The following is a 22,468-nucleotide window of genomic DNA, read 5'->3' as shown; positions in this document are numbered from 1 at the left end:
TGCTGCTTGGCTAAATTAGTTTTGACAACAGGCAAAGGCGTAGCACAGTTTTGATTGCCGGCTCTACAACTCCGGCCTTGACTGTAAGCAAAGCGGAAAGGTTAACCGTTATAGCTGAGCTTGATTACTATCGTCATAGAGGATATAACTGTAAGCAGAGCCACAGAGCCTTCAACTTCGTGTAAATGCCAAATCGTCGCAAAATTGCAGTGTCTAGGCGAAAGCAGACAGAAAGAGATGCCAGCCAAGGCGATAAGCAAAGCAAGAGAGCGAGCGAGCGAGCGAGTGAGTGAGTGAGCTAGTTGCAGTTTGCTATTGTTGGTTGCATAGCCGGACAAAATGGCAGCCAAGTGTTGCCGGTGCACTGCAATGTCCTTGCAGACGCAGTTCATTGAACGTTGCAGCGAGCGAGCGCAAGCAAGAGCGTAAGCGAGAGAGAGAGAGAGAGCGAGAGCTGCTGCGCAGTAGTGTGAGCAAGGGAGAAGCGGTTCAATGCACGGCAAGTAGGTTAAAAGCGCAAATTTTTGGGGCGGGTGCCGCGCACAAGTTTTGCAGCGAGCGCCTATGACGTCACTAAAAAAGGGGAGTATAGCATGCGTATGTGTGTGTGTGTGTGTGTTCATGTGTGTGTGCAGTCAAGGCGGCTTACTTTGAGTGTATTTTAAAATACAGCGGCGCAACATTTACTTTTATGCTTTGGCATTTAGCTGTAAAAAGCGTAAGTGAGAGTGTATTAAGTGCATGTGTGTGTGTGTGTGTGTGTGTGTGTGTGTGTAAATGAGCACAAGGGCGTGCGCTTTACTCAAAAATTTGTTGACCAGCGCCAAATGAAGCAAGATAAATTATTTCATATGACTACACATGTGGCGTATGTGTGATATATCAAGCATACGACTCGGCCGCTAGACGCGCTTATCGCAAGCAATCGCCGTGACAACAATGCGAGTCTCGTACCTGGCCCCAACAATAGCCGCAAGCAGCACTAACAATGCCCCAACACAGACACTTTGCAACAATTATGATTATTTTTTTTATTATATTTATACACACATGTGTGTGTGTGTGTGTGTGTAAAGAAAACACGCGCCAGACAAATGCGCATAAGCGCCCAAAAAGCTTCAACACAAACGTGCTAATTACGCATGCAGTTAAGAGCAAAGTTGCCCACAGCAATAACATAAAAAATATATAAATAATAAATGTGCTTAATGCGCTTCAAAAATTAATTACACAACGTGCTGCAGTAATTTGAACTGAAAAGTTTCGCTTTGACTTCAATTCGCATGCAAAATAAAAGTATAAAATTATATGCAGAGATCTTACTATATGTATAACAATATATGTGTCATCATATAATGTATTTTAAAATATATGTACATACAATAAAATAATATAAACAATCAAACTGCGCTACAAAAAGAAATTTATTGCTATAAATTCTTTTGCTTTTGACTTGAATTCGCATGCAAAATAAAAGTTGCTAACAATTAAATTATATGCAGAGATCTTACTATATGTATTACAATATATGTGTTATCATATAATGTACAATAAAATAATATAAACAATTAAATTGTGTGCACAGCGCTACAAAAAGAAATTTATTGCTACGAATTCTTTTGCTTTTGACTTGAATTCGCATGCAAAATAAAAGTTGTAACCATAAAATTATATGCAGACATCTTTAAAATTACTATGTATAGTAATACAGTATTTTAAAATATACATGGAATAAAATAATATAAACAATGCAATTCATTGCTTTGAATTGTTTTGCTTTTGACTTGTATACGCATGCAAAATATAAATATAATTATATATATAAAGCTATAATATAGAATGTTATATACATAATATATTATTTAATTATTATAGTAATTCAAAATAGTCAAGCAGAAAGTTTACTGCAATTTATTACGTTTATTTTTACATTATCACATTCAGTCGTTTATAAAATATACAATTAATTTTTCTAATTTTGCTGGAATTATGCTGCTGGATAGTCCACGTTCTTTGGAAATAAATAACACTGCTGCGTTGTGGAATGTTTGCCCGAGAACACGGGCTGCCAGTTCCAGATGATGTGACGCGCCTTCTCCTTATCGCTGGCAAAGCTGTTGCCATTGCGCCGACAGCAGTCGACAAAGAACTCGGCAAAATAATGAGCAGACTGCAGACAGGGCTGGCTGTGCGCCTCCTGCCAAGGATCGGCACGCATGAACAGCTGCTCATAGTTGGCGCGCTCCGGATGAAACTGAGAGCCAAACAAAGGGTAACGCCGATGCTCGATAAGCGTAACGAAGCGCAGCTGCTTGTTGTCCACCGCTGTGGCCAGCACGCGCCAATCTGCGGCTAATTTAAACTCCTCCAGCGTGGCTGTTGTAATGCAGTAGCGATGCTGATGACAGGCAAAGGGCACGCATTGCATTTGTGCCGCCAGCGCAGGCGTCAGCGCTTTAAGCAGCTGCGAGCTTTCATAGTCCTCAACAAGTTGCAGCGGCAGCGCTTTGTTCATCACATCACAATCAATGCGCACCTCTTTGGTCTTGGCCGCATTGATGAGCAGCAGCTGAAAGCCCAGGCAAGTGCCCCAGATGGGAAAGTAACGCTGCTGCTCGTTTAGCTCTAAAGCGATCTCACAAATGTAACGCGCCGACTCGACACAATCGTTGCTCAGCTCCGGCGCTTGAGCGCTGTCCAAGAAGACCGCTCCACCTGGCAGCAGCACGCCATTCAACTGACTCAACAGCTCTTGGTAATACACGCGCGGGCGTCCAATCCTAAGTGAAAGTGTAAACAAACAAAATTACATATAAAAAATTCTCGGCAATGTGCCAATTGCAGCCAATTGCAATTATTTTTTCAAGGCAAGCAATTTCTAAGTTTGTTTATGCCCCAAAACAAAGAGCACACCACCTTATAAAAATTTAAATGTGCTACGTGCTCAGCGCTTTGTTTATAAATTAAACGCATATTAAGTGTGACGCACTTTCAAAGACAAAAGCAAATTAATTGCATTTTGCTAAGCTACAGTAAAGTTTGCTATAAAACAAACAACGTATTTAATAATATACTCAAATTAATTAGCAATTAATTTATAACTAGCAGTAGCCTTGACTTGTTTCATATTTTTTATTTTTAGCTGCCTTTAATGATATTTTGGGCTTTAGCCATGGGGTCTTTTATTTTTATATATTTTTTTGAAACTTACCAAATCGGCACCACATGCGCTCCGGCTGCTTCCAAATATTTAACGTATGCACACGATATATACGAGTGATTGATTTTGCCGTAGATTTCCTCAAAGATTTTTGCATTATCTATGCATAGCACACCCACATTGGGTGTTTTCGTTTTAGAGACGTTTGCAGTCATCGCGAGAGGTTTTCATTATGCACTGAAGACGCCGCCGATTTTCCTATTTGTAGCCACAAGCAGCAACTCACGCATACAAACAAACAATGCTCATGCTCTCAGCTGCAGCTGCTCACACACACACATACACCAATACACTGACGTAACGAGCGCGTTTTAAAATTGTTCACTGTATACTTTTTGGGTTTGTGTTTTTCTGAATTATTTGTTGTAATTTACAATTAATGACACTGGAAACAAAACAAAGTCACTGAAAGTTAAAATTATTGTTAATTTGTAGAACAATTTTTGCATATTTAAATATAAGAATTTAGAATAAAACATGAGCAAGCGTAGCTTGTGATTGAAAGTTAAATTGATGCAATAAAAGTGTAATTAAATATTAAAAGTGAAATTAAAAAAAAAAGAAATAAAATTTAAAATAAAGTGTATTTAAAACAACAACAAAAATCAGTTGTATTTAAATATATTTCGCTGCTAGTCTAACTTAAAATATTCTTTAAACGTTTGAAAGTTGTTTTTATTTTTGTTTAGAGCCGAACGAAAGCGAACGCGCTATGGATTTCAATGCTTGTAGCCCGAGCAACAGGAAGTCCAAGCCGGCGCTTATCCATATCTAAGCTGAAGTACATTTGACAGCCAATACAAATTTCAGTTGCACTTAAGTGTAATCAGCAGTAGCTTTTAGCATTGCGTAGTCAATGGCAAGTTTATTAAATTTATGAACATGTTAATTGTTTACAAATCTGCCGGCGCACACAACAAATGCCAAAGACATTAGAATGCATGTGAGCAGCGGCTGTGTGGCAGCTGCATAGTCACCGTGATGCATATAGTATGGATAATTAGGGTACGGATGATCATTATCAGGATCTGGCTCTGGCTCCACAGGCTCAGGCTCCTCGGGCGTCTCCTCCACCTCCTCCTCTGAGTCCGTATCAAACAAATACTGCTGTATATAGCCGGAGCCAATTTTTGCAGTATATTCCGGCTTATAGTTATAGATCATGGCCGCGGACTGCTCGGCGGCATTGTCAAACGTGTGTTTATTACGACGCGCCTCGCTGATGAAAAAGTCGGCAAAATACTGCGCACTATGCACGGCGCCAGCGGTGTGTGGTATAAGTTTGCTTACAAATTCATAGAGGTTCTTCTCCGGATGGAATTGCACGCCATAGAATGGATACTGCAAATGCTCAATGGTGGAGACAAACTCGACGCCTTGCAGATCATTGTTGATGCTCATAATGCGCCACGAGCTGTTCTCAAAACTCTGCTGGGTATAACAATTGCGATGATAGTTGTAGGTAACATTTTGCTTGGACATGAGCGTTATAAGCTCCGCACTGGCGCCAGCAAACATGCGACTTTCATTATAAGCTACAAAGACTTGAGTTAATAAATTGTATTTTCATGCAATTAATGACGCTCACTTGGCTTAAAGTCCAGCGGTATAGTTTGTCCCTGTGATTTGCAATCAAAGCGCGTCTCCACGTTGTTATTCATCACCAGCACAAGCAGCTCCATGCCCAAACAAGTGCCCCATACAGGAAAGTAGCTGGCATTGGTATTGATTTCCTTAGCTATGTGTATAATATGTTCACCAGCCTCGCCATAGCCTTTGGAGTTATTGAACCACGTGCCACCACCTGGCAGTAGCACGCTGTGGGTTTTACCAATGTAAATTATGATGCAGCATAATCAGTTTGAAGCACTTACCCATTTATCTGCCTCAATAAATTCTCATAGTAGCTGCGTTCTTGGCCAATCCTGGAGTAACGCAGTAAGACAAGCATGAGATAAAAATAGACAACAGTTATTATCTTATCATTGATTTGGACAATGAACTTACCAAATGGGCACTACTCGACCGCCGGCACCCTCCACAAACTTGACATACGACGCAGCTATATAGCTGGTGCTATTAAAGTGCCTGGCAATCAAGCTATCTTCATAGATCTCCTGCGCCAGCACTCCTATGATGGGCGCAACTGTGCCGTTGGCTTCGCTGCCAGCTGCGTTGCTGACTGCAGCGCCACACGCTAGCGTCAGCGCAATAAGCAGCGTATAATTTACTTTGAGCATTTTGGCACAATGTGCAACTCGCGCGAGTTAAAACTTGGCACTGGCATTGCGAAACAAGAAGCGCCGACCATTTAAATCGAAATTACAATACGAAAATGCTATTTGTCAAATGATTAGCAACAGCAGCGCAACGAAGGTGTTTACGCTTGTATGTGTGTAGTTCATATACAAATGTATATGTAAGTAAAGTAAACACAAAACCCGAGCGAGCGCTCACACTGATTATAATACTATCTATCGATGATTTGTCATTTTAAAAATTATTGTACAGTGTGCACTGCACTCGGGGAACTACTTGCACTAAACTTGTAACAAAATCAATTAAGTCCAGTTAAGCCGGGGCACAAATCAAAAGCACAGTTTGCGCCCCACATTGTTTACCTGTTAATCATTCGCACGCGTACGTCATCGATTTACCCACAATAAACAATAATTAATGCGCTTTTTACACTCGAACGCAGCTGCAAACATTTTTTAATTACCATAGCTTAAACAAAAATATTGTGCATTGCAATTTGCAAATTTACTGCACAGCTGTTTTCTGTTTATCGCTTATCGCTCATCGATTTTAGCTGCCCAACAGCTGTTGCTGTTTTTGTTTAATGCTCGCTTGTATGCTTAGCAAATATTTCATTTCCACAAGCGTTGCCTTCACAGCCACCAAGTCTTTTGCCTCAAAGTGTCCATGCAGCTTTTGAGCATGTGCCTCCAGCTCCTGCAACAGCTGCACATTGAGCTGCTGCAATGTGGCGGCATCTTCAGCATCCTCCACTTCCTCATTGCGCTCCATCATGTCCATTAGAAATTCTTTGTTTAGTGCACTATTATCCTGCGGCATTTGTTCGCCCTCCAGCTGCAGCATGTACTGTCCACGTTCCATTGGCGTCGCCAGCGTTTTGTATGCTTTGTTGATGAGCGAGCTCCAGTCAGCAGAATTGCTCTGCTCGCGGTCGCTTCTACAAGGCGTTCAATTAGCTTAAAACTGAAGTTGCAGCTTTTATGCGCTTACTTGTTGCTGTATTTGTCCGGATGCACTCGCGCCTGCAGCTGCCGAAAGCGCTGCGTCAGCTCCTGCTGCTGCATCGTAAACTTGGTAGGAAAACTTAACAGCTCAAAGTAGTTCTGCATATAACACAGCGTTAGTTAGACTTCACTTTAATGCTTACTACTCACAATTTGATTATTCACATCCTGCAAACTGCCACAGCTAGCGCAAATCATATTCTGCTGCTGTTTCTGGCAGTTCCAACAGGTTGACGCCGATGCCGACAGCGTTGCAAAACGCTGCTGCTGCAGTCTGTAGTGAGCTGCATAGTTATTTGTACTTTGTTTATAATTAACTTTAGTATACGCTGTATTTAATGCTGTTGTTATACGCCGCATTTTTCTTATTTCATTAAATTCTTATCAATTACACAAGTTGTCAAATAAAAACATTGAACAGCTGTAGCGCTTAAACTAGCTGGCAACGCTGTCAGCCCGAACAGTGCTGCCAGCTTTTAAGCTTGCTCCAATTGTTCTCATTCACTGCAATTAAATATTTTTGCAAACTAATGTTTAAATAATAAATGTATAAATTATATGATATTGCCCCAATGACTAAAAAAAATTAATTTGTATAAAAAAAAACACAATGCTCCAGGTGAGGCTCGAACTCACAACCCCGGCATAGCTCATGACACAGCGTACTGATTATAAGTACCGTGCGCTAACCAATTGCGCCACTGGAGCTTTGGGAAAATTTTTTTCAAATGCCGTCTTGAAAACGGGTTGCCCTTGAAACAGGAAAAACTTCTCTAGTGATGTTTATCAGGCTCCATCTCACTACGTAAACAATGAAAGAAATGCTTCTATTGTATATGTGTATATATATTTTGAAGTTATTATTGCTTTTAAAATTATGAATTTTCCCAAACTAGGCTTAGATCAAGTCTTTGCGATAGGCGCGATAATTGTTCATTTCTGTGGGAAAAGTCTTGAACAGTTCCAGCAACAGGTTGGATTTAAATTTCTTTAAGCTTTCGATTTTACCCTTCACCTCCTCATTCTTGGCCAGCGCCTTTTCCACGCAGTCCTTTGTATACAACTGTGGGTTCTTGTCCTGGTCAATGTAGTCAAAGAACACCTCAAAGGGCACATACACATCCTGCACCAAAGGCCGCAACTTGTCTATTTCCTGCAGACCCGTTACCAAGCTATTGCTGCAGAGAGGCAACAAAAATTGTAATCAAATGAAAAGTGCATCGGCAAAAAAGTCCAGGGTATGCTTACATTTTCTGATTCAAGACGTTTTGGCCTTGCGGCTGGAAATCGCTCACTATAATGCGTATTTGCCGCACATTCTCTATAAACATTTCCAATTGCGTCTCCAGACTTTCCAGTGGCGACGTCATATTGGCGAATTTTACACAATTTTCTTTAATTTCCTTTTTGCTTGTTGTATGCGTCGCAGCTGTTTGTTTGGAACAGTGTGCTGCTTCTTGCTAAACAGAAATTCTCAATTGTTTGGTATTTTATTGCGGTATTTATTTGCGAACAGCAAACGGTCATACTGTGCTAAGCACTGCCATCACTTTTTGAGCAGTTTAATATTTTATATTTGTTGTTTTTTAAGCAAATAATTAAAGGCTTCCATTATGTCGGACAGCGATTTGGACGCTCTGCGCGCACAGCGCATGTCGCAGATGCAATCACAATTTGTAAGTTAACAAAATGGGGAAAAACGTGCCGCCGGCCAGTGCGCCAAAGCGCCAAAATGAGTCATAAGGAGCCTTTGGGACCGGTCGCCGCAGCTGTGTAAAAAAGTCAATATTACACCTATTTAAAATATGTTTTGCTTTTCTAGGGTGGCGGCGGCGGCATGAGTGCTGAGAAACAAGAGCAACAGCAAGAGCAGATGCGCGCTCAGGAGGAAATGAAGCATTCAATACTATCTCAGGTTCTGGACCAACAGGCACGCGCACGCCGTAAGAGCTCAATTGAATTATATATAAAGATGTTTCAGCAACTCTTGGATTTACAGTTAACACACTGAAAGTCAGCAAACCGGAGAAGGCACAAATGTTCGAGAATATGGTTATACGCATGGCACAGATGGGACAGGTGCGCGGCAAGCTGGACGATGCACAATTTGTTAGCATTATGGAGAGCGTCAATGCTCAGATGCCACAGGCCAAGTCCACTGTCAAGTACGATAGACGCCGTGCGGCCATAGACAGCGATGATGATGAGGACTACGGTTGCTGATTAACAGAGTCTGATATCTTAACTTAAGTAAATCCATTGCTACTACTCTCCATGGTGATTATACACTATGTTTATTAAATTAAAAAGGAAACACACATACGAAGCTACAAAGCTATACGAGAGCTCTGACAATGTAAGAGATTTACAACGGAATTAGTTTAAAGTACACTACATTATATAAAAGCGCATTGTTATTAAAAAATAAGACTAGATTTGGCTGTGTTGGCAACAAACAACAACACAAGAGTTGATATAGCGCGCTCTACTCTTTCTTCTCATGATCCTCATCCTGCTCCTCCTCGCTAACCAGGCAATCGCCACAGAATATGGAATACATGATGAGCGACAGAAAGCCCAAGGGCAGGCCAAAGATGACGGTGGTCAGCACAGGATTGCCGAGCCACATGTCGCGCAGCGAGCGCTTGAGTTCGAAGAGCGCGCGCTTGCAACGCACAAAGTAATTGTCGCCACCGTAGGCTGGCGCGCTCTCGGTGCTGATGGACTCTAGGAATAAGTGCAAAGCCTGCGGTGTCAGCTGCAGCGGATCATCGTCGGGTATATAATGATGCTGTGTGGTCGAGTTGAGCGCTATGAGATGCGGTGTTGGTAATTGGTCCAGTATAATGGAATGTGCTATGGATGGTTCACCAATCCAACCAAATTGAAACTGGTCATGGTATCTTGGTCTATGCTTGCGTATGACGCCCTCTACCATATCGCGAAATTCCAGCTCATGCGTAGCTATCTGACTCAGCTTATCCTCCTGCACTACAGCCAGCACCAAGAACTTTTTGGTCTTCATCAGCTGATGTATATTGAAGCGGGTGACCTTGGGAAACAGCGTAAAGCGCTCCACATTCACCCACTGGAATATGGTTTCATTCACATCATTGGGATCCATTTCGTGTGCTATGTGTCCATGCGGATAGAAGTGATGCTGCTCCTCCTTGTAAACAATAACTGCTGGTAGCTTTTCGAAATCAAAATGCTGCGCTGCTATATCATCGCTGGTGGCATAGAAGAATCCATGCTCCTGATAACCCTCTGCGGCAGCATAGTACGTATCCCAGACGACGCCCTGCTGCGGACCCACAAACATAAAGAATATGGTATGCGAGCCCTTGAGCATATCCACGCTCTCGGTGCGTGTGACCAACTGCACTGGTGGCCCAGACATGCGCAGCGCATAGTCCACTAGCTCATCCTTGGTGCGGTCGCCCGTGTAGACATACTCCATGTTGCCTTTGATGAACATAATGGTCGGGTAGCCACGTACCTTGAACTCACGTGCTGCAGCAGCATAGCGATTGCAGTCGAGACGACCCACACGCACATTGGTGGCATGCAACGCTTGCGCCACTAGCGCAAATATGGGCTCCGTCTTCTTGCAATAGCCACACCAGTTGGCATAGAACATAACCAGCCATTGGCCCTCATGTCGCACGTCTATGAAGCGATCGCTTAGCTCCAGCACGCGTGAGGATATTGTGGGCGTGCCAAACAGCAGCAGCAGCAACAAAAACAACAAGCCGCAGCTCCAAAGCGATTTCGTCATCGTTGAGCACTTTTTTAGTTAGTTACACTTGGCACAAAAGCATATTAAACACATATAATTGAATTAGCAAAAATGCATAAAGAACACTTTTTTTTTTCTAAAAACAGCAAACCCTCCCTCACAAATGTTTGCTAAAAAGTTTGTAACGTTTGGCAGCACTGTTAGCGCAGAGCTGTGAATGGCATTGTTTACCTTACAGTTGCGCTGCAGTGGCAACGCTGATATGTTAATTTAACAGCACAACTGTTTATGTTAAGTTGTTTTAACAGCCGAGCACACGTGCGGTTGTGTTTTTGATTTCTTTCTTAAATTTAAAACTGCATTTGAAAAATGAAAACAGAGACGACTGCAAAAACAGACGAGGGCACAGTGCAATTGCATAATGTGCGCTTCTATACAATCAAACCACGCGCCATAAGCAGCATGGCGTATAGCAAGGAGCTCAAGACTTTGGCGGTCAGCCGGTAAGCCAAGCTGTTACTACAATTTGAAGTGTTATTAATGTGATTTTTGTTGCGCCACAGCGAGGAGGGCCCCATTGAGCTGTGGAACATGCAGTATGCGCCTTATTTGCAGCAAGTTATACATTTGGAGGAGAGCTCAACAGTGGAGGCGGTGGCGTGGGCAGGCAAGCGTCTGTTCTCTGTAGGACTAACAGGCAAGCTTATAGAATGGAATCTGAATGAGCTGCAGCCGCGCTTTGAAATGTCACCCACGGGCAATGCTCTGTGGTGTTTGTCCATACATGTGGAGCAAAACATTTTAGCTGTAGGCTCGGAGGAGGGACATATTAATATACTCAGCATAGAGAACGAAGAGCTCAGCTATAAAACGCTGTTCAACAAGCAAAAGGAACGCGTGCTCTGCTGTGAGTTTGACAAGCCAGGCGAGCGGCTAGTGACAGGCTCCCCAGGAGCTGTGCGCATTTGGAGCGTGGCCAAGGGACATGTGCTGCATACAATGACGCTGGCACAAAAGGATTACATTGCGTATACAGTGCGCGTGCTAAGCAACAATACGATTATAGCTGGTGACTCAGCGGGAAATGTCACCGTATGGGATGCCAATCTGGCTACACAGATTGATACGTACAAAGTGCTGGATGCCAAGCTGTTCGCTTTGGCTGTGAATGAGCGTGAGGATCGTTTAGTTTGCAGCGGCATGGAGCCACCGCTAATACGCGTGCTGGGCAAAACACAAATCAAGCGAGAAGCAAGCACCACTGAGCGTTGGATTAAGTATTTGCAGCGTGATGTGCACAAGCATTATGTCAAGTCGCTGGTGCTCATAGGCGATCGCATTATATCCGGCGGTGAAGATGGCAACTTGTGTGTGTCACGTTTGAGCAAATCGCGCGCTTATTGCACGCGGCATGCGCCTTTTTTGCATGGACGCTGCGCTACGCTGGCAGCTGAGTCGCAGCTGCTGCTGCTGCGTTATGCGCAGAGTATGCATTTGTGGCGTCTTGGCTCAGCAAAGTCGCTGGATGAGCTACAAATGCTGCCACACATATTCGAGGAGCAGCAGCTGCAGCAGACGCCGGAAAAGCTGCTGGAGCTGAAAGTGCCAAGCAGTCAGCAAATAGTTGCGGGCGCGCTGTCGCCAGACAACAAGTGGATTTGTTACGCCACTAAGCAGGAGACGCGACTTTATAGTCTGCAGCTGGAGCCGCTGCAGCTGCAACGCTTGCCACAGCAGGAGCTGCCTGAGGAATTTGCGCCAGCGAGCTTTATAATCTTTGATAAAAAAGACAAACTTTATTTGTTGTGCAACAAGCAACTGCGCTGCTTTGAGCTGCAGCAAGCAGCGCCGCAGCTGCTATACAGCCTGGATCTAAGTCCGCATGTGGCATCACCTGTAACACACTTGGAGTTGTCAGCTTGTGGCAAGCAGCTAGCTGTAGCTACAATGAGCAGCTCCATAAGCATTTGGCAGCTGAGCTTAAAGTCTGCAAAGCATTTGCTGACTTTGCCGAATTATCACGCATGCGCTACGGCGCTGGCGCTGCGTGCGGACACGCCATGCGTAGCTGTAGCCTATGCCGATGGTCGTTTGGTGGAATACAACTTCAAGGAGCGTCACTTTGTATGCGAATCAACCAAACACTTTGTGCCCAATTCACGCTTTCAATGCATACGCAGCATTTTGTTTGATGCGCATAATCCAAAGATTATTCTGGTGCATAATGAAGTGTTGATCTATGTGCTGGAAAGCTACGATCCACGCGAGGAACTGGAGCAGCAGCAGCCAGCCAAAACAACGCGCCTAAGCAAATCGATTGAAATTGAAAGCAAGTTGCACAACTATCGACTTAAAATGCGCTTCAATCGTGAGGTAAGCTAAGCAGACTAAACTTAGCCAGCATAATTAATCAACTTTTATTCTCTTCTAGCACATGCTGCAACTTTGCCGTCTGGACGATCAGCAGCTCATTGCCATTGGTGTGCACAATCGACATTTGTTGGCGCCACTGCCGGCGCCATATCAACGCAAAAAGTTCGGCGAATCTTAAGTCTCTTAAGTTTAATTCCTACAACTGTACATAGTTTTAAAACTGCAATGTTAAGCTTCAATTTGTCAAATATATATCCCTATCGACCAAAATATGTCGCTGTCAGTTGTGCAAAGCTTCAGGCTACGCTTCGCTTTGCAGTAATTGTTGATTGTACATAGCGCTACACATGAGCAGCAGCAGCAACAGCAGCAGTAGTTGCTGTTGTTATATTTTTTTTTCGGTTTTACACTGTCTAGCCAACGTCTAGACAAGTGCATACCACACAGACAGTCCAAAATACACGCACACATACAAAGCGAGCACTGTAGGCAGCAATGTCGATGCACAATTCAACTTTTAGCTCAACAACTCATTGCCCAGCAGGCCACCCACACCCCCCACTGTCTATGTCTCTGGCAAAAAGTATCCTGCAGCCATATAACCAAAACCAAATGCAAGCCGCTTTTTTTATTTTTCCACTTTTTTCAACTGTTTTGTTCTATTTGCATAAAATATAAATTTTTTTGTCGTTGCTGCTGGACAGCATCAAATCCGTTTCGGCGCGCGTGGGCGTTGCCAGCAGCACCTTTGGGCATTTTACAGCCATTTGCATAGTGTAATAGCAAAAGTGCCAAATAGACATAAATAATGACTGATGGAATTGTTCGGCTTTTAGACCTGCAACTGTCAGCATAAATAAATAAATATGCAGCTTGACAAGCGGCAGCGAAAATAAAGTATAGATCTATTAAAAAAATATATATATTTCAAGCTTAGATTGAATAATGCAGCTACACTAAATTTAAAGCTTTCATTAATTGTTATAGCAAAGTTTGCATTAATTCAATAATTCTAGACTTTCAAAATTAGTATTTAGTAGCTGGAATTTCCACATAACGTAAATGTATATAATTTATAAGTAAGTAAATAAATTAATTTAATACATAATTTGAGAGTTTCAAAATTAGTATTTGAAATTTCCACAGCATGTAAATTTAGATAATTTTTTACACTTCTAAAATTAAGAAATTACTCACTTAAATTTCAGAAAATACATTTAAAATATTTATTTGCAATATTCTATAATTTTCCTACATTATCAAGCAATTTGTCAAAATGTTCACAATAATTTGCACACTTTGCATGCGTAACAAAATATAACGCATACGCCACGTGCGTCGCATATGGACAAAGCAGACCTCACATTTCATCAGCAGCGGCAGCTAGAGAGAGAACTCAATCACGCCTACATTCAGAGTTGGCATTAAAATGCACTTAGCAACGTTTGCTGCCACGAGACTTAAGTCCACAAAGCACTGAGGGCGCTAGCGTAGCGTAGGGGCGTGGCAGGTGAAGCTGTAACTTATGCAAACTACGCGACCAAATACAACTGAAGTTGCAGTTTGTGCAAGTCGGCAACAAAAACGAACTGAACTGCGAGTAGAGTCGAGTTGAGTCTAGACAGTCGGCGAAAACTTTGGCGTTAGCTGAAACTTTGTGTGCAACAATTGCAACAACTGCAACAACAACAAGCGGCACTTTGTCGCTGTCGGCGCTGCGTCTGAGGCTAAAAAGTTTTTCACGCGGTGACACGGCAGACTTTGTGTCGGCGGCGACGTCGACGGTCGGCGCAGCAGGCGAACAATGCCTCAAATTGACATTTAATTGGTTTGCAAATTAGCCGACAACGACAACGCACAACGGCCAGGAAGTGGAGACGCCTCCAGTTGCAAGTAGACTGCCAGCAGACACTTTGGAATGCGGCCACAAATGAATGCAACGCCGCAACCCCCCGAAAAACCCGCAGCAATTCCTTCTTAAAAATACACTGCAAACAAAAGTTGCTGCCAAGAGTACAGTACAAAAAATGCACAGCAAATTGTATGAAATATTTTCAATATGCATAACTATAAAAAAGCAAATTAACGAGCATAAGTTTAAATTAAACGCTTGTGAAATTATAAAATTATATAATCTATAAATAATGATAGCTAATTAGATTTTAATCAACAAATTTTAACTAACATCTTACTAATTTTTTTATGAGCTATATAAAAATATATACCATAGAAATAAAATATTAAATAAATTTCTTTACAGACAATTTTAAGAGAATGAGGTTAATGCTTGAGCTAAAAAATATTTTATAGAAGCTTTAAAATATTACAAATTATTTCTATTCATCTCTTAAACGGAGCACAAATGGAAATAAAATTTAAAATAAAGTTCCTTACTGAAATTAATAAAATAATTGAGGTTAATGCTTGTGAGTTAAAAGAAATACTAGAGAAGCTTTAAAAGATTACAAATTATTTCTATCAACTCTTAAAAGGAGCATAAATAAAAACAAAATTTCGAAAACAAATTTCCTTACAGAAAATAATAGAACAATTGAGCAAAAATATTTCCAAGAAGCTTTAAAAGATTACAAATTATTGCTATCAACTCTTAAAAGTAGCATAAATAGAAATAAAATTTTAAATAAATTTCCTTACTAAAAATAATAAAACAATTGAGGAGAAATATTTCCAAGAAGCCTTAAAAGATTACAAATTATTTCTATTCAACTCTGAAGAAGAGCATAAAAGACGTTAAATAAATTTCTAAGCTTATACAAGCCTCTACTTCAATTAAGCAAACGCATATAAATTTTCGCTCACTGCAGTTTGGCAAGTCAAAGGCGTCGCTTATAAACAAGAGCGCGCAAATTGGCCGCTAATGAACGAAATGAGATAAAGCTTAATTTGCATTTAATAATATTAACGCGTCGTTTTGTGGCACGTAAACCAGACGATGGCAACCGGCAGCAGCAGCAGCAGCAGCAGCAGCAGCAGCAGCAGCAGCAGCAAGAGCAACATGCCACATTAAAACGCATGCGGTTGTCATGACACTACGCTCCGCTGCAGTTTCCTGTAACTCATCGCAACTCGCTCTCTCACTCTTTCTCTCGCTCTCGGCACGTCGACAAATGACCCCTGCAGCGGTCTAGACAACGAGACAAGCGTCAGTCAGAGGACATTGTAAGGACAAACAGCAGAGCGTAACTTTTGGCTGCTGCAGCCAAAGCGTAAGCTGATTGAATTTTATGCATCATACAAAAGCAAAATAATAGCCAAGCTGCAAATCAACTTATAACCTCACTCTGTGTGTGTCTCTCTCTCTCCCTCTACAACAATTTACAAATGCAAATTAATGGCTTAAAGCATTACGCCGGGTAAGGTCAGCTCTGCCAGTCAATTTGGCTTTTGAATTTTTTGTTGCTGCTTTCTATTCAGCGCTTGTCAAGCGTTTGCCATTCAATTTGTCCTTGCTGCATGCTGCCAAAGGACAAATGCACAATAAATGCAGGCAACGCACGTAGCTTTAGTTAAGGGGGTGGCAGCTTGAAGTTCTGTATATGGCGTTAAGGAAATAGTGGCAGTCTACTGTGTTGGTTTCCTGACTTGCATGGCAGACACTTAAGACGTTTCAAGTTGCAGTTTCATTGCACTCTAGCTGGCTGCACTGTGCGAAAAGTTGCGCGTGTTGACATACAAATTTATTATTTAGTTCAACTTAATAGTAATTGTATAGAAATTTATAAATTTTAGTATATTTTATATAGAAAAATCTAATTGAATTGCTTTGCATGCAAATTTCTAATTTTCTAAGACTGTTCTTAGTTTCTTTATGAGTCAGATAAATAAAAATAAAGTTCGATTACTACTCAGAGTACATAATTGTACTATATATATATATATAAGAAATATGATTTTGTAGATATTACTTATTATTAATTAGATACTAATTCTTTATGCGTTCGATTTAATAAACTAATTTTAGTTAGCTATAATTTTCTTACACTATTTATGAGTTCGATTTAATAAACTTATTTATCTAAGTTATTTAATTTAGTTAATCATTTTCTTACACTATATCTGTTTTCAATTAAGATAAAACATAACAAACAGAAATAGTTTAGAACAGAATTCCTCAGCTCTGGAGTATAAAGTAAGTTTTAAAAATTTTAATAAAATAATAATTTTCATTTGCATATATCTAAGCTAGCGGCGACTTTCTTTATCTTTCTTTTAGCAAGAACTAAGCCAATCTAAAATCTAAAAAAAATTGCTTTATATACAAAATTATAATTCGAAACATATGCAACGCATTTCTAATTTCTTGCAGTGTAATTTAGCACTCGCTGCATGTTGATAAGCCAAACTAAACTTATGAAAAGTTATTGTATCAACTGCGTCGTCGTCGTCGTCGTCGCTGTCGCTAAGCTGTTCATGCAACAAAGTAACACTAAAAGTTGCTGCTGCCAAAGCTGTTTATAAGCCACAGCTCTAGCCACAGTTAAGCATTTGTTGCTATTGAATATACAGTTAGTTTGGCTGCTGGTTAGCTTGATGTTTGCTGTTAACTGATTCCCACGTTGCATGCCACATTTTAATTGTGTGTGCATAATAATAATATTTATGCGGCGGTTTACGCTCTTTTTATGATTGTCAACAGCAACAACAACAACAAGTGGCATGTAATGTGCAACAGGAGTTGCAACTTGACTATTGTTGTTGTTGTTGTGATTTTGTGTACGCGCTTCGTTTGCAAGTTGCAACCACAATTTAATTAAGCCAACAAAACCAACGATAACGAGTTGAATAGCTGCAGCTGTAGGCATGGGGCATGTGGCATGCCACATAGACACACTCAATGTAGTGCTGGCGCCGCCGCCGCCTGACCGCAAAACATAAAATGTGCAAAACTTAGTTGCCCCAACACTCGCCTCACTCCATGTGGCACGTTGTTATTGTAATAATTTGATTAAATTGAACGCTTTAAGTGATTTGCATTTTAAATTTCAATCAATATGATGTGCCACAGTCAGCGGATGCATGCAGCGGCTAGTGGCAAGTGGCAAGCACCTGCTGCTGCTGCTGGTGGAAGGAAATCGTCTGGCGCCAATAGCAGCAGCAGCAGCTGCACACAACAACTGCAGGTAGCTCTAATGATGTAGAAACCATCAATGGCTTGTCTGGCTTTCAACTGCAACAGAGGCAGCAACTTGCCACAGCATCTAACGAAAATTGCTCACTTTATACCTGGACACGAAGGAAACCATAAACCGTTGTATGTCAAAGTGTCCATTGGCTATGTGCTGGGGCTGCCAGGAAGTGAGCGCTCCTACCTGCAGTTCCTGTCACAACGGCAACTGTTTGGCTGCCTCTGTCAAATTGCTGGCTGCAACATGTGCCCTCAATTGCATTAGCTGTTAAATTATTTTGTCGCCCCGGCATTATAGCTGCCATATCCATCTGTGTGTGTGTGTGTAAAGATTGAGGCAACAATTTCTTGATAAGCTAAAGTGACTCATTGAGTATTCATTGTTAGCCAGCGCATTGATTAAGTTATTGTTTGTGGCAACAACAACGTGGACTACGAGCGTAATAATAACGTCAAAATATGTTTGTTAACTTACGTAAATGCCAGACTTGAAGTAATTGTTCTAACAGTCACTTACCTGCAAAGAAAAATGTAATTTAACATGTGAGCAAAGTATAACAATAAACTTTATAGACTGGTATAAATAATATATAGTAAAGTCGTATAGTATAAAGCGCCAGATTGTGTTGCAAATTCAAAGCTAAAGTTAGTTGAAGCTGCAAGAACTCAAAGACTGTTTAAAATTTAAATATTTGCCCCACTCGCTATCAAATCGAAACTAAACTCAAAGTAAATACAAGCACAGTTTTTAATGTTTATGAAACTTATATAAAAAATTCGTTTCTTTAAGTTTTTTAATTAGAAATATATAAACAATTGCTAGATTAACTATTTATGGCGCCAGATTGTCTTAGAAATTTAGAGCTAAAGTTACTTGAAGCTCTTGTCTGTCTGCAAAAACTCAGCGACTGTTTAAAATTTAAATATTTTGCACACTCGCTATCATATCCAAAAAAAAAAGTAATAGCATATGAAACTTATATTAAAAAATACGTTTGGTAAGTTTTTTAATTAAAAATACACTGCGCGACATCAGGTTAGCGCCCCCATCTAACTCATCATTAGGGATTATTTTTTGCTATATTTCTCCAACAATTTTTTTTATTAAACTGCAATGAATTTACTTCAAAAGGGAAACAAATTTGAATCATATAACGATTAATATAAGATTTTAATGAATTTTTTATATTTCAAAAAATTGGTCATCAGGATAGCGCCATCCGACATAAATTCATTATTAATTGTTTTAAAGCAATTGCAAGAGCAACTGTTTATGTCTGGCATTCAGTTCTTTAATTAAGTGAATAAATTTTAACCAAAGTGCAATATCAATGCAGAAACACTCTTCATACTTAGTTTATACAGCAATTAGCAACTTAAGTTACTTTTAGTCATTTTGCGCTTATGTTACAATTTATAAATCAAAAAAATCTTAATCACTGCCCTTGACATTTTAAAAGGCTCAGCTCAATTTCAACTATAAATAGCTTGGCAATAAAATTACACATTTAATATTTAAAGTAAGCTACGAATTTTTCGTGCACGTATTAAAAACCAGTTGCATGCCACGCTATCGAGTTAATAATCGGCTTAACAAGTTGGCAACTGCAGCGAGATTTTTGTTAAGAAATTTCCAATTACTGTTGACAATTAAAATGCGATTTTTATTTACGATATGTATATATATATTGTGTGTATAAATTGATTGCAAGTGCAGACATTGCACACACACACACACACACACTAACACTATGCGCGCATTAAAACAATGGCAGCCACTTGAATTCCCAGCCAGGCTTTGGGCTTGTGCCTGCATGTTGAATGTTGAATCCTTGCAACGCGCTTATGCCACAATGCTTGCAATTTCGCATAACGTGCAGCACTGATTTTCGCATGCTTACAACCCAATTTCCACAACAACTCAACACACACACACACACTTACATGCATATAGCTCGTCATTTTCACTGCGCCGTCTGCAGTTTTCTTTCAGCTTTAGTTTTTTTTATTTTCTTGTTGCCGTTGCACATTGCAGCAAGTGCAGACTTTTCTTGTAATAATTATTATACATCATGATGGTGATGATGATGATGATGATGTAGATGAGGCCCGCCATTGTTTGTAGCCAGCCAGCCACGTCTGCTGGCGACGTCAGTTCGTTTCGTATGGCAACTTCCTCATTTGTACTTGTTGTTGCCCAAAATGCAGTCTAAGGACTTTTGTCTGAGTGGATATTTTGTTGTTGTTGTTGCTGTTTTTTTTTCTAATTCAAGCAATTTGCACTCAGCCATGAGTCATGGGAGCGCAAGATCAGCGAAGGCAGCCACCCTCGCTCTCGCTCTCACACTCTCACACACTTTGCGGTGTGGTTGTTGTCTTGGCTGCCAGTTTAAGTATTTTTGGCAGCGCGCTCTCATTCACTCACTCACGCTATTGCGCTCTCTCTTGCGCTTCGCCTGGCCCTTAGTGGGGAGTTTTGGTACGCACGACGCTTCACGCTTGATTTTCATGTTGCCGTTGTTGTTTCCACACAGTCAAGCAAAGAAGAGTTGAGGAAAATGCTTTTCAATTTATTTTTAAGTACGCACAAAATAATTCTATTTTTCATACTAGTTTTGTTTTATTTTAAAATAAGCCACGACACACGCCCGTCGTCCGCACGTTGCTCTCGTGTTGAGTCTACCCCAGCGCTGTCTGCGCTCCCAACCTCACCCCCCACCACACCCCACTCTACACTCTCTACGCTGCTGTCGTGTGAATTATTGGAGACAAACGGGCACTTTTTATGCTGCTACTAAGTATTTAGTTCAGTACGGCGCAGGTTTGCGTTAAGATCGCGCAGCGGCTACTAAAAACGCAGAAACGACAAATTAAAATTAAAAAAAAAAACAACGCAGACTGAAATTAGGCGCATTACAATCTCGTTAATCGTTACTCTCTCGCTCGTCATAACGTCTCTACTTTTCCTTTTTATTTTTTTGCTTTTCTTTTGGTGGCTCTGTGTACTCGCGTGTGTTTCTATCTCTATTCGTCTTTCTTTCTCACTCTCTGTCTCTCTCTCTCTCTCTCTCTCTGTTTATAGTAGTTAAAGTGTTTTGCATAACGCCCCCTACCGGCTTTTATTTTTGCAACGCGTATAACAGCGCGCGCTCTCTCTCGCTTTTTATTCTCTCGCTGTGCCTGTGTGTGTGTGTGTGCGTGTGCGTGTGTGTGGGGGGCTCATTGACCACATGTCGGTATCGGGATCGCGTCCTTTCTTCTATGCTTCATTCGCTGTTTTCTGCTCAATGTCAAATTGGCGTTCGACTTTGGTATGTGCACACACAAAAAATAAAGCTAACAAATACGTAATAGCTAACATAGCTATAGAAAAGTCTTAAAACCGCATAACGAATTGCAAATACCCTACTTAGCATAACAATTGCTTATTTAAGATTGAAAATAGTATTCATAGTAAATAAAATAAAAAAGTTAAATTAAATATTTAAAATTTCTTATTAAAATCATTATTTATATATAAATAAATTGGTTAAAATATAAATAAACTTACATAGATTTAATTTCTTATTTAAATCATTTTTTATTATTTATTATAGAGCCTTGTAAATAGATTATAATGCAATAAATGCAAACATAATCTAAAATTTTGTTGTAGTTTAAATACTTATTAGAAATTTAAGCATTTTTTCAATTCTTAATATTATAATAATATTTATAAGATTTAAAAGCTTTGTTTGCTTGCCATATTTATATTGTAGAGAATTTTCAACTAACATTTTTTAAGCAAAAGCCGTTGCAAACTACAATAACGCAGCTAAATGCCCAACTATTAAAAGCGTATTTACGAAAATTCTCACACACACACACACACATTTGCATTTGCTACATAAATTGCATATTTGTTTAACAAATGCCACACTCTGTGCGCATGTTATCGATAGCAATTGTTATCTCCGCTGCACGTTGCACATTTATGTGCCTCACTCTCTCGCTCTCTCTGCGCTGCGCTCTCTTCGTTCTCTTGCTTGCTTTGCAAAATTCTCTTGTTGTTTTTATGCTAGAGTACAAAAATAAATGCAAGAATTTAGCGACTTGTTTAAAAATAAACTGGAATGTGTTTGAATTAGCTGAAAATGCCTATGGCCAGAAATGCTTTTGTGTTGCGCCCCAAGAGCAGCTGGTCAACAAAATCAGCCAAATAAAAAATATGTTATTTCCGCAAAAATATAAAGTCGGCATATATATATTAAATGCCTCTGAGTCAGAACAAAGTTCGTAGCACTTGTTAGCACTTTGGGTTTGGCTTTCTTTCTTTTTGTTGAGTATTTTTATTAATAATGTTTGTGAGCGAGTTTTTACGATCGAACATAAATTGCAACTTAAGGCTGATCCCGGTGAAAACAAAAAAACAGAAAGATATATAAAGGAGAGTGCATGACGCGATAAAAACGCAAACGATAAAATGCACACCGAGCGCAAGCAATCAAATAAATTGCAAAATCATAACAACAACAGTCGTCGTCGTCGTCGCAGTAAACAAAGCAACAACAAACAGCAACAGATCAGCAGGCAGTGGAAACAGTAGCCAAGAGGGCTCGCTGTCTGGGTCTGCTCTCAGTTTGTGTAGCTAATTGCGTGAGGAGGGACGCGGGGGCGTGGCGCTGGCGCAGACAAAAATGATGTTGCTGCTGCTGTGCAGCAGGAATTTCAATAAGAGCAACAACAAT

The 22,468-nt window shown here is 40.5% G+C and overlaps 8 protein-coding genes and 1 non-coding gene across 9 annotated transcripts in view; 3 read left to right on the top strand and 6 right to left on the bottom strand.

Annotated features, from left to right (window-relative positions):
* Window positions 1–22,468, top strand: part of LOC108599786 (A-kinase anchor protein 14) — a 189,026-nt gene that overhangs the window by 74,734 nt on the left and 91,824 nt on the right. The window lies entirely within an intron of this gene.
* Window positions 1,909–3,602, bottom strand: LOC108598893 (gamma-glutamyl hydrolase). The gene is made up of 2 exons (XM_017985654.1): window positions 3,212–3,602; window positions 1,909–2,780 (listed from the first exon to the last, which is right to left on the bottom strand). The coding sequence occupies exons 1-2, from the start codon at window positions 3,373–3,375 to the stop codon at window positions 1,988–1,990; spliced, it is 957 nt and encodes a 318-aa protein (XP_017841143.1). The 5' UTR covers window positions 3,376–3,602; the 3' UTR covers window positions 1,909–1,987.
* On the bottom strand, window positions 3,898–5,523 carry LOC108598430 (gamma-glutamyl hydrolase). The gene is made up of 4 exons (XM_017985060.2): window positions 5,228–5,523; window positions 5,095–5,145; window positions 4,809–5,038; window positions 3,898–4,755 (listed from the first exon to the last, which is right to left on the bottom strand). The coding sequence occupies exons 1-4, from the start codon at window positions 5,458–5,460 to the stop codon at window positions 4,106–4,108; spliced, it is 1,164 nt and encodes a 387-aa protein (XP_017840549.1). The 5' UTR covers window positions 5,461–5,523; the 3' UTR covers window positions 3,898–4,105.
* LOC108598431 (co-chaperone protein HscB homolog) lies at window positions 6,007–6,875 on the bottom strand. Its single transcript, XM_017985061.2, has 3 exons — window positions 6,634–6,875; window positions 6,470–6,582; window positions 6,007–6,416 (listed from the first exon to the last, which is right to left on the bottom strand). The coding sequence occupies exons 1-3, from the start codon at window positions 6,841–6,843 to the stop codon at window positions 6,029–6,031; spliced, it is 711 nt and encodes a 236-aa protein (XP_017840550.1). The 5' UTR covers window positions 6,844–6,875; the 3' UTR covers window positions 6,007–6,028.
* On the bottom strand, window positions 7,095–7,191 carry Trnai-uau. The gene is made up of 2 exons: window positions 7,154–7,191; window positions 7,095–7,130 (listed from the first exon to the last, which is right to left on the bottom strand). It is a non-coding gene; the product is annotated as a tRNA-Ile (tRNA).
* LOC108599319 (mediator of RNA polymerase II transcription subunit 10) lies at window positions 7,324–7,917 on the bottom strand. Its single transcript, XM_017986121.1, has 2 exons — window positions 7,732–7,917; window positions 7,324–7,661 (listed from the first exon to the last, which is right to left on the bottom strand). Exons 1-2 carry the CDS (start codon window positions 7,851–7,853, stop codon window positions 7,382–7,384), a joined length of 402 nt encoding a protein of 133 aa, XP_017841610.1. The 5' UTR covers window positions 7,854–7,917; the 3' UTR covers window positions 7,324–7,381.
* On the top strand, window positions 8,050–8,913 carry LOC108598530 (programmed cell death protein 5). Its single transcript, XM_017985212.2, has 3 exons — window positions 8,050–8,159; window positions 8,306–8,426; window positions 8,483–8,913. The coding sequence occupies exons 1-3, from the start codon at window positions 8,097–8,099 to the stop codon at window positions 8,704–8,706; spliced, it is 408 nt and encodes a 135-aa protein (XP_017840701.1). The 5' UTR covers window positions 8,050–8,096; the 3' UTR covers window positions 8,707–8,913.
* On the bottom strand, window positions 8,753–10,379 carry LOC108598528 (protein disulfide-isomerase TMX3). Its single transcript, XM_017985211.1, has one exon. The coding sequence runs from the start codon at window positions 10,259–10,261 to the stop codon at window positions 8,969–8,971; it is 1,293 nt and encodes a 430-aa protein (XP_017840700.1). The 5' UTR covers window positions 10,262–10,379; the 3' UTR covers window positions 8,753–8,968.
* LOC108598775 (U3 small nucleolar RNA-associated protein 4 homolog) lies at window positions 10,557–12,856 on the top strand. Its single transcript, XM_017985516.1, has 3 exons — window positions 10,557–10,725; window positions 10,786–12,595; window positions 12,654–12,856. Exons 1-3 carry the CDS (start codon window positions 10,592–10,594, stop codon window positions 12,771–12,773), a joined length of 2,064 nt encoding a protein of 687 aa, XP_017841005.1. The 5' UTR covers window positions 10,557–10,591; the 3' UTR covers window positions 12,774–12,856.

The sequence above is a fragment of the Drosophila busckii genome, chromosome 3L (genome assembly GCF_011750605.1).
Source record: "Drosophila busckii strain San Diego stock center, stock number 13000-0081.31 chromosome 3L, ASM1175060v1, whole genome shotgun sequence".
Taxonomy (NCBI): domain Eukaryota; kingdom Metazoa; phylum Arthropoda; class Insecta; order Diptera; family Drosophilidae; genus Drosophila; species Drosophila busckii.
This window is presented reverse-complemented; position numbering and strand designations above follow the sequence as displayed.